The sequence below is a fragment of the Bos indicus genome, chromosome 23 (assembly GCF_029378745.1).
Source record: "Bos indicus isolate NIAB-ARS_2022 breed Sahiwal x Tharparkar chromosome 23, NIAB-ARS_B.indTharparkar_mat_pri_1.0, whole genome shotgun sequence".
In the NCBI taxonomy this organism is placed as follows: domain Eukaryota; kingdom Metazoa; phylum Chordata; class Mammalia; order Artiodactyla; family Bovidae; genus Bos; species Bos indicus.
In genome coordinates, this window is record NC_091782.1 from 28,803,322 (window position 1) to 28,814,989 (window position 11,668).

General features: G+C 38.3%; 1 protein-coding gene across 1 annotated transcript; it reads left to right on the plus strand.

Moving 5' to 3' along the window:
- Positions 1–4,725: 4,725 nt before the first annotated feature.
- On the plus strand, positions 4,726–5,649 carry LOC109576970 (olfactory receptor 5V1-like). Its single transcript, XM_019985627.2, has one exon. The coding sequence runs from the start codon at positions 4,726–4,728 to the stop codon at positions 5,647–5,649; it is 924 nt and encodes a 307-aa protein (XP_019841186.2).
- The last annotated feature ends 6,019 nt before the right edge of the window (positions 5,650–11,668 follow it).

Sequence of the window (11,668 nt, forward strand, 5' to 3'; positions counted from 1 at the left end):
ACCATGCCCTCCTCCAGGATCTTCCCAACCCAGGGACTGAACCCTGTCTCTTATGGCCCCTGTATTGGCAGGTGGGTTATTTACCTCTAGTGCCACCTGGGGAAGCCCACAAACAATTTTATAATATACCCTAATTACTAGTAAGATATTCAAAGTCTCCAAAGTCTTCATCATTGCTATTTGGGGAAAAGTAATTAGATTTTCACTACACTGTGTATGCTTTTCTAAAGACATTACATAAACAGGAGGAAAGAAGAGGGTTTCTGGTGTTAGGCATGTGAGTTCGAAGAGAGCAGCAGCTTCCTGCCACACTTACGGTGGTTCCAAACATAAGTGGCCAGAGATGGTAACACTGAAGGAGACAATTTCATTCCTGTTCACATGAGAATATGAGGGAGAGGCTAATCCTTCTTTATAAGGGTAACATTTTCCTCCTTGACAACTCCTGGTTGAATCAAGACAGCAAATCAAATTAAACCAAACTGGGTAAGTGGGGCTAACATAAGTTGTCTTGGAAAAACAAAGAGATTTACCTATGAGTCTTCTGCAAAGAGAAATTAACTAAGTTAATTCTTTATGAAAGGAGATCTGGAAGACTGATTTAATGAACAAATATGTGTTGTGTGCCAGGGACTGTTCTAGATGCTCAGAACGCATCATTAACAGTCAATACACTGATATTGTAAAACTTATATACAACTTGTGTTAGTCGCTCAGTTGTGTCCAACTCTTTGCAACCCTATGGACTGTAGCCCATCAGGCTCCTCTGTCCAGGGAATTCTCCAGGCAAGAATACTGGAGTGAGTTGCCATTCCCATCTCCAGAGAAGCTTCCTGACTAAGGTGTCAAAGCCGAGTCTCCTGCACTGCAGGAAAATTCTTTACTGACTGAGTCACTAGAAGAGCCCATATCCAACTAGGGGAATAGGCAATCCACAATAAGCAGGATAAATAGATAAATTATATATGGATTTCAGAAGGTGCTATGTGTCATGGGGAAATGAAAGGAGCATGAGAGGGGTTTAGAGTGTAGGAGGGCACCAGTAGGATGATCAGAGTGGGTCTCATTAAATAAATGTTATTTGAGGTAAGATTTAAATAAAGTTAAGACTTTTGTCAGATAGCTAGCCATGGAGAAGAGCAAAGGGGAACAGTAAAGAGGCCAGTGTGACTTGACTGAGTGAACAAAGGGGAGAAAGGGGGGAAATTAGGCTGGAAGAGTGAAAAGAAAAAGATTTTACAGAGCTTGTAGTATTTTTTTAAGAATCTGATTTTATAGGGAATTCCCTAGTGGTCCAGTGGTTATGGCTCAGTGCTTTCACTGTGGTGGGCCCTAGTTCTATCCTTAGAGGGGGAAATAAGACTCCCACAAACTGGGAAAAGCAGCAAAAAAAAAAATTGAATTTACAATTTGAGCTAGGGTGATTGGAGGGTTATGAGTGGAAGCATGATGATGGAAGGTGATTTACACATAATTGGGCTTCACTGGTGGCTCAGCCAGTAAAGAATCTGCCTGCAATGCAGGAGACCTGGGTTCAATCCTTGGGTGGGGAAGATCCCCTGGAGGAGAGCATGGCAACCCACTCCAGTATTCTTGCCTGGAGAATCCCCATGGACAGAGAAGCCTGGTGAGCTACAGTCCATGGTGTCACAAAGAGTTGGACACAACCAAACAACTAAGCACTGCATGCACTGGGCAAGATTAGAAGCATTAAACTATTGAGAATAAGATTATAAATATTAACTGAGACATAGTGAGGACTCGGTAGCTAGAGAAGTGAAAATAAGCAGTAAGATTCTGTGTATAAACATTTCATAATTGATCCAACAGCTAGGAATTGGGGGAACATTGAGATAAAGGTCTAACAAAGTAAGTTCAAGAGATGGCAAAGAATAGGAAATGAGACCATCAGTTTAGTTATTGTTTTTGAGAAGTTTTGATATAAATATCAGGAAAATGGGATGGTAAAGAAAAATAGTGAAAAAGAAAGACAACAAATTTTTATTTTATTTTATTTTTTAACTTTACAATATTGTATTGGTTTTGCCATACATCAACATGAATCTGCACAGGTATACACGTGTTCTCCATCCTGAACCCTCCTCCCTCCTCCCTCCCCATACCATCCCTCTGGGTCATCCCAGTGCACCAGCCCCAAGCATCCAGTATTGTGCATCGAACCTGGACTGGCAACTCGTTTCATATATGATATTATACATGTTTCAATGCCATTCTCCCAAATCATCCCACCCTCTCCCTCTCCCACAGAGTCCAAAAGACTGTGTTAGGAGAAATAATAGCCTGTTCCTTTGCTGAAGAGAATGCTTCATCAGAGAAAGAAAAAAGAATTACAGAGGAGAGAGTACCATTGCTGGAGTGCACACTTGATTAAGTGAGGGGGTGTCATCAAAAGCACAAGTGAGAAGGTTGGCTTGTGCTTTTGGGAGGTGGGAGTGGGGTTCAGGATGGGGAACACATGTACACTCATGGCTGATTCATGTCAATGTATGCCAAAAACCACTACAATATTTAAAAAAAAAAAACACAGGTGGGGGTGAGGGGGAGCTCAAAAGGGAGGAGATATATGTATACCTATGGCTGATTCATGTTGTTGTACAGCAGAAAGTGACACAACATTGTAAAGAAATTATCCTCCAATCAAAACTGAATTTTTAAAAAAGCACAGGCAGTCACTCTCTAGTAATATAGACACAGATGGGAAAGCAGACTTGTACATAGAAGCAAACACATGTGATGCTGAGTCTGGAAGTTCTTTTCAATTGCTTCAAATTTCTCATAGACAAGAAAGCAAGATTAGCATTTGAGAATAAATATAGAGAAAAAGCATAGCTGGAGGTTTGAAATGGTTATCCAGGAGTGTGTGAGAGTGAATGGACTTGAGAGCTGTAAATAAGTCCTTGAATACAGTCTAACTTGATCAAACAGTAGTTGAATTCAGCTATAGTGCGGCTATAGATTCAAGCATTTAGCAAAAATTAACAATAGTATTCTGTGAACGTCAATTCAACAAAGACGTCTCTCACATCATTGCTGAATTCTATTAGTGTTTGATATGTTTGTCTATGTTAATAAGTAAGATGAAAGTGAATCAAGGAAGTTATATGTCTGAATTTCTCTCATTTGTCAGTGACATTAGTTTTACTAAAAGTACAAAACTTTTTGAATGCTGGAAGAAACGTTCCTCCACTTTTTGTGTTATTTACAGTATAATGGCTACAAACATGACACAGTTTTAAGTTTAAACTGCATCACCAACAGGGCTTCCCCAGTGGCTCAGAGAGTAAAGACTCTGCCTTTAACACAGAAGACCCGGATCTGCTTCCTGGGTCAGGAAGCTCCCATAGAGAAGAGAATGGCAACCCATCCTGTATTCTTGCCTGGAGAATCCCTTGGACAGAGGAACCTGGTCAGGCTACAGTCCATGGGGTCACAAAGAGCTGGACATGACCGAGCGACTAAGCAGGCAGACATCATTAACATATTCCCACCACTTTCTTAAGCCTAGACAATCAACAAAACCATGAATCAATCTCATAGTTTGTAGAATTACCAGCTCCTTGGCATAAATACTTCCACTGTGACTAGTTGCAAGCTATCGATATGATTCACTGAACATGAGTTTGGGAATAAAAGATCAGTAGCAAGCCATTTTATGGCATCTCCATCATACACATACAATAAAAGCAATAATCTCTAAAGTAAAGATAAGAGGAACATGTAAAATGATGGAGTGATGTCTTGTGTAAGTTACCTCTGTTTTTAATATAATTTACTCAATTGGAAGTTTACGTAATTTCATTTTAAATAATGCTTGTGCTTAATATCTTGCCTACAAAATTTCTGGACATTAACAACAAGCTTTTTTGAACCAGTAATAGCTAGCTCTAGTACACCTTTGCTGTAGTGATTCCTAGTGGCATAAAGTACAGGATAAACTTTGTACAGTAAATGATAAATAAAATATTAATTCATTCTCCCTTTATAAAGAGTTTTTTTTGTTTGTTTGTTTAGAAAGGCTTTCAACAGGCAGAACTTATTTTTATTAGCTGAATGCCCAAGTCTGAGCATCTTGAACTGTAAGATCTATACGGTAAGATTAATTGTGAATTTCCTCTGTATTTTATGGAACTGCCCTCCCCCTCAAATATATTATCAACCCGTGGTACCACTATGTCTTTTTCTGCTCTCCTAATTCTCTAAGCGTGACCAACTGACTCTACATTCAATCCACAAATGTCAGCCTCCAGAAGTGTGCAAGGCAGCACAGTTTTTTGTTTAATTAATTTTTATTGGAGTATAGTTGCTTTACAATCAGGGCAGCATAGTTGACTGACCCACTGACAATTGTCTTCAATGAGCTTCCAAATTGCTGCAGCCCAGGAAGACAGAGTAGATGGGCCTTTTCTTCCTTTAGTGCACGTGTTTTACTTGAAAATTCAAAACTGTCTGTAGTGTTCATTTTAAAATATTTGACCAACAGATGAAAGGCTGATAATGTTTATGCTGGGTGCTAATGCATACAGTTGATTTGCTGTGGGATTGTGCATTTTTATAGACCCATCTAATATTTTCTTGATAAATAATATCTTTTCCTCTGTGAAACTTTTATTTTCTAGTTTCGTAGCCTGTTTTTGGAGCAATACCTGACTACAGATATCTATGCTTCCTCGTTCTCAATTTCAGAAAGAAAACCAGAGCTGTATTATGAAAGGAGAAAACCAAACGGTTCTATTTGAGTTTATCATCTTGGGATTCTCCAACTTAAATGAGTTAAAATTTTTACTTTTCACTATTTTCCTGGTAGCATATATCTGTACTTTGGGAGGAAATACCTTCGTAATTTTGGTGACCATGATTGATCCATGCCTCCACACTCCCATGTATTTTTTTCTGGAAAACTTAGCTTTTCTTGACATCTGCTACACCACCACCAATGTTCCCCAGATGATGGTACATCTACTATCAGAGAGAAAACGCATTTCTTATTTGGGTTGCATAGTGCAACTTTTTGCATTTATTTTTTTTGTTGGGTCAGAGTCCCTGCTTCTGGCAGCTATGGCATATGATCGCTACATTGCAATCTGTAAGCCCTTAAGGTATTCGGTTATTATGAACAAGGTCCTGTATAGCCAGTTAGCAACCTCCTGCTGGACTGGTGGTTTCCTCAACTCAGTGGTGCACACAGTACTGACATTCCGTCTGCCCTTCTGTGGCAACAACAAGATTAATTATTTCTTCTGTGACATCCCTCCTTTGCTGATCTTGTCTTGTGGGGACACTTCTGTCAATGAGTTGGCCCTATTATCCATTGGGGTCTTCATTGGTTGGACTCCTTTTTTGTGTATCATACTTTCCTACCTTTATATTATTTCTACCATTTTAAGGATCAGGTCTTCTGAGGGGAGGCAAAAGGCCTTTTCTACCTGTGCTTCCCACTTGATCATTGTCCTTCTCTATTATGGCAGCTCCATCTTCACATATGTACGACCCATATCAGCGTATTCACTGGAGAAGGACAGACTGATCTCAGTATTGTACAGTGTTGTCACCCCCATGTTAAACCCTATTATCTACTCCTTGAGGAATAAGGATATTAAAGAGGCTGCAAAAGTTGTGGGGAGAAAGTAGCAGGCTTCAAGCTCCCTCTCTTTTGCTGTGTAAACTTTTCTAAGAAAACGACATATTACAAAACTGTCCATCTTACTTTTAGAGCTGACTTTTGCAAATTACTCTCAAGCAAAATTAAAAGTCAATGCAAATTTTCACAGCCAGTGATTAGCAAACACTCTTGTTTAAAAAGTCTGTATCAGATCAGATCAGATCAGATCAGTCGCTCAGTTGTGTCTGACTCTTTGCAACCCCATGAATCGCAGCACGCCAGGCCTCCCTGTCCATCAACAGCTTCTGGAGTTCACTGAGACTCATGTCCATCGAGTCAGTGATGCCACCCAGCCATCTCATCCTCTGTCGTCCCCTTCTCCTCTTGCCGCCAATCCCTCCCAGCATCAGAGTCTTTTCCAATGACTCAACTCTTCTCATGAGGTGGCCAGAGTACTGGAGTTTCAGCTTTAGCATCATTCCTTCCAAAGAAATCCCAGGGCTGATCTTCTTCAGAATGGACTGGTTGGATCTCCTTGCAGTCCAAGGGACTCTCAAGAGTCTTCTCCAACACCACAGTTCAAAAGCATCAATTCTTCGGCGCTCAGCCTTCTTCACAGTCCAACTCTCCCATCCATACATGATCACAGGAAAAACCATAGCCTTGACTAGACGGACCTTTGTTGGCAAAGTAATGTCTCTGCTTTTGAATATGCTATCTAGGTTGGTCATAACTTTCCTTCCAAGGAGTAAGCGTCTTTTAATTTCATGGCTGCAGTCACCATCTGCAGTGATTTTGGAGCCCAGAAAAATAAAGTCTGACACTGTTTCCCCATCTCTTTCCCATGAAGTGGTGGGACCGGATGCCATGATCTTCGTTTTCTGAATGTTGAGCTTTAAGCCAACTTTTTCACTCTCCTCTTTCACTTTCATCAAGAGGCTTTTGAGTTCCTCTTCACTTTCTGCCATAAGGGTGGTGTCATCTGCATATCTGAGGTTAATGATATTTCTCCCGGCAATCTTGATTCCAGCTTGTGTTTCTTCCAGTCCAGCGTTTCTCATGATGTACTCTGCATATAAGTTAAATAAACAGGGTGACAATATACAGCCTTGATGTACTCCTTTTCCTATTTGGAACCAGTCTGTTGTTCCATGTCCAGTTCTAACTGTTCCTTCCTGACCTGCATACAAATTTCTCAAGAGGCAGATCAGGTGGTCTGTATAAAATATTGCAAATTTTTTTTCAGGGATCAGTGAACTAAAAGGACAGGAATCACAAGGCCAACACTGAACAGAATTGAAAATAAAAAACTGTGAAAGGGACTCCTTGTGAGGACTTCTGATGATCTTAGGAAGTGTTTGAGTTTCTGAACAGCATTTTAACATTCTTGTAAGATTGGAGGGCTAAAATTGGATCTTGAGCTACCTAATTGAAATTTAGCTGGTATCCTCATTTTATCTGGCAAATTTATCAATAACTCATGTGCCTGTGCTATGCTTAGTCACTTATAGGCCTAGTGGCTATCATAGTGGACAATGTACACATAGAACAATTCTGTCTTTGCAGTTATTGGGTAGTGCTTCTCTGAAAGAAGAAAACTAAGATAGGCAACTTGCTTTAAGAGATGTTGCAACCAATTGCAAAGTTAAAAAGGTAGTGTGTTAATGATTCACTTATATATTGATCATTGAAACAAACTAAAAAATGTTCTATGAATAAACATGTGTATTTGATTATATGATAGATGAGGCTAGAATAAGCTTGAAAAAAAAGTTGAGTAAGAATAATCTTTTCAATAAAAAGACAAAAGGGTTTATGATTCCAGCCTTACAGTTTATACAAAAATCAGTTCTAGAATACTGCATACCTCAATGTATAAAAGAACAGTAAAGCCTTTAGAAAATGATATAGGATGTACTACCATATCACATATGAATTTGTCAGATCCAATCCAGAGAAGAGACCTGAGACTACACAGTCTCCTTGGGAACATTGCGGCCTCTGGTAGGAAGGGCAACAGTCCCTGCACTCAAAGGCTATGGGCTAGAGAACACCAGGCCTCTTGGGTGGAGACCCTCAGTGCTTCCTGCAGCCTGTAGCCATCCAGCCCAGCCCTTTATGGCTAGGGCTGCTGCTCTGTGGTTAACAATCATGGTGGGTGGGGTTGATCCCGGTTTCCAGGGGACTGTCACTGTTGACACCATATGAGATAAGATGAATAAGTGACAAAGCCAACATTTTACATGTCAAAAGGAAATTAAAATTAAAAATATTAATATATTCCTTTCCACCCCCACCCAAGTCTCTCTTGCTTAGGGATTGATTTTTTTTCCCCCTCTCAATTTTCTTGACTAATACTAAAGCCTCCTATTAAGTCTCCCATTCTTCACCCTATTTTACTAAATCCTATACATTTGTCTGAATAAACTCAAAGCATATATTTGTTAGAAGTTAATGAAGCAAAGAGAGAGGGAAGGTGCTTTAGATGGTTATGAGCTGTGTATTAGGAAGAAATAAATATCTCTTGTTTCACTTGGTATCAAGTAATCTGTATTTTAGACTTGTTCACGGACTTTCCTTTTTTCTTTCTGTTGACAGTAAATGCTTAGTAAATGCTTGTGATAGTCATCCATACTGTTGCATACACTGTTGCCCATTCACTTTTCATTGCTGTATGGTATTCCCTCACATGGCTAGGCCCACAAACACTTTATTCATTCAATAAACTTAACAAACATCTAAAGGTTGTGTGAAGGTATTATTTTCACAATTTCTAGGTTAATTTTTGAAGAAAAATTTAAAAGGGAGACTTGTTCAACCTGGCATTAAGACATAAACTAAGGTCTACTAATAGAAAGTCAAGTTCCTGGTCCAAAAAGAAAAATATCATGGGATAGAGGTCTTAGATACAGATCCAAGAATTTGTATGGAAACAGTATGTACTAAGTATGGTGCTACAATAAATAATGAAAATTTAGTTATAGTTTGGAAAAATCAGATCATTAAGTGAAGAAAAATAAAATTAGTTTTCTAACTTCCACTTTGTAAAAAGATGAACTTTAAGTGGATCAAGAAGCAAAATTTGAAATTTAAAAATTGTAAAGTTAATATAAAAAAGTTTCAAAGAATATATTTATGAACTAGCAGTGGGAAATTTTAAATAAATCTTAAATTGCACAGCCCATAACCTAAGAAAATATGGATTTTATCATGACAAAATGAATGACTTCTTTTCTATGGAATGATAAAAATTAATGCACAGATGAGCCCTTTCTATAAATTATTTGAAAAAGTTAAATTTATAAATGACCAATGATGTCTTAAATAAGGAATTCCTACAAATGAATGAGAAAAAAACCCAGGAAACTTAATTAAGAATATGTGCAAAGAATAAACATAGCAGATTAGTAGGAGAGGAAACCCAAATGATTGACACACAAAAAATCTCCTCATAGTTAGGACATGTTCAAAATTGCTAGTAGTCTGAGTTATTCAAATTAGAATAATAATGAGCCACCACCTCACTTCCATCAGATTGACAAAAACTAGAAACCTTGATAACTCCAAGCAATGTGAGGAACACTTGTATGCTTCTGTGGATGGTACAGGTATAACTGGGCTAGATGGTAGAATTTTGAAGATCAACCTTGTATAATTTAACTCTACTCTGTGGAAAGTTGGTTTCACTTTGCTCTAACTTTAATTTGCTCTAGAGAAGTCCCCTCTGATTCTGAGGTACTTCCAGGACAGGAAAGAGCTATAAAAATCTTAGCATTATCTTTAGTTTTCCAGAGTGAAAAGCTTTCCAGTGTATCATGATAGAATGGATGATGGAATTATATTCTAAAGTCATGGTGGCTTGATGAACTTAACGACTTGAATATGGCTTAAGTGCTTAACATGGGTAGGAAGGGAGAATTTTAGAAGTGGTAACAGAAGTGGTTTCCGAACATTTTTGTTCCAAACTCAGTTTCATTAAAAAAACAAAAAACAAAACAAACCTCTTGGAACCTACATATCAATACATTACACATCTTGCAGGATGTTAAAATATTATGTTTCCATTTTAGCTGAGACAAATATATCCAAAAGCAAGGTGCTAGGTCACTAAAGAAGTACATAGTTACAGAATTGATTCTGTGGCTAAAGAGGATTTCTTTGGTGAGAACTGGGGTGTTAAGTAAGCCTCCCCCAGTCCCAGAAAGGTGCTTCCCCTTAACTTCAGCTGAGAGGAAAAAAGAGAACAAGTTAAAGAGCTCGATTGTACCACTGGAATTGTAGAGTTCAAGGACCAATATACGATAATGTGGTAGAGGAACAAAAAACCAGAAAACGGCTTTTCTTCTAATAATGGGCAAAGGCTGCAAGATGATTCTCATTGGTCAGTTGTGGGCCAAAAGGTAAGAGTCTACCTGGAACAGTTTTGATTTCACATGAGACTTCCAGAAGCAGAATTGCAATGGCAACAGAGGCGCTGGAAGACAAGCAGATGCTTAGGGATTGAGGCAGGAGTTGGAAGGAGCGAGTCTCTGGACCTCAGACGTGTGTCTCTAGGGTCCTTAGAAGAGTCCACAAAACACAGGGACCTTCTGCATCCAGGGAGCATGTCCTTGCCCACTCCAGTTCCTTGCGCTGACTTTCAGGAGTTGAGGATGCTCCTGGCATTCAGGTAGAAGACCCTGTATTCAATAGCACAGACTTTCCAGGGTCAGTTAATATCTGTCACTTCCTTGTGTTCATAAAAGTTGTTCTACACTAGGGTCTACAATTTGAATTGTGATCTCTGCACTTTTGGTGTATTTTTGATCACAGGTGAGTAAGCAGTTTTTAAATTGCTTAGCTATATAGCTCTACATCTCTTGGAGATACATTTTCTATGCCTTGTTCTTTAGATGAGAGACTACGTAAGTGGGCACGTGGAGTGTAATGAGCTGTGAGATTCCAAAGGAGGGAGAAATTGAACTCTCATCCCATGCTATGAATGGCAGGCTGAGTGTGTGTGCACCAAGGAGCTGCTGCTATTTTAGGTATTTCAGCATCACTCAGAATGGCCCTCTGCTGGCTTACTGATTCTTCATTAATAAAGGACAGAAACATAGGGTCAAAGTCTGACTTACACATCAATTTCTGTTTTATTTATCATTTTATTTCAAGTTTTAAAAATACATTTGTTAAGTAAAATAAGCAGCATGGGTTAGTCTAGTAGTTGGTCTCTTACCACCTCAAAAATAGAAGGAAAGATTGAAAAAGGTGAAGGAAGAGATAAGCAGTGATGGAAAACATGGGTTAGACAATGGGATTTTAGGGTCCCTCTCTTGACAGTGCTGTTTGCATTAGAGAATTCATTTGATTCTGGTAAAGTGAAATACTATAGTATGGGAATTTAACCCTTTATCCAACATATTTGTTCCTTCTACTGAAAATATCCACAGTAGGTCACAGAGGGAATAGACAGAAATTAAAACAAAAATACAAATAAGCATCCTTTCAAACTTAGAATTCAAATATGTATTTGTATACAGACAAGGGCAATCAATGAAGTTTATTGTTTTGATTAATATACAATACTCTCCTTCATTTTTACTTTTGCTTTTTATTTTATTTTTAAAATATTTATTTATTTGGAAGCACCAGATCTTAGTCGCAGTATACAGGATCTAGACCCCTGACCAAGTATTGAATCCAGGACCCCTGCATTGGGAGTGCAGAGTCTTAGCCACTGAACCACCCTCACCTTCATTTTTAGAAAGTCATGTTTAATTTATCTTGTTAGCTTCTTTTTTGTATCAAACTACAAAATCAATATTTCTCTGTGAATTAGAACTTGAACATTTTAAACTAAGAGATTCTCTGTATTATTATTTTAATTTTATCACACATTTCTATTAATTGACCTAAACCAAGCTCTAGAGCAGTATCCTTTAATAATACAAGCATGAACACTTAAATTAATTTACAGCAGAGCCAGGAAATTAAAAAATTATAATAAGGATCAATTTTTCAAAAATTAATTAAATACCAGATATTTAGTAACAATTATTAATAGAT

Bases quoted from the DNA above. Each gene is read 5' to 3' on its own strand.
- LOC109576970 (XM_019985627.2), top strand. From the start codon at position 4,726: ATGAAAGGAGAAAACCAAACGGTTCTATTTGAGTTTATCATCTTGGGA.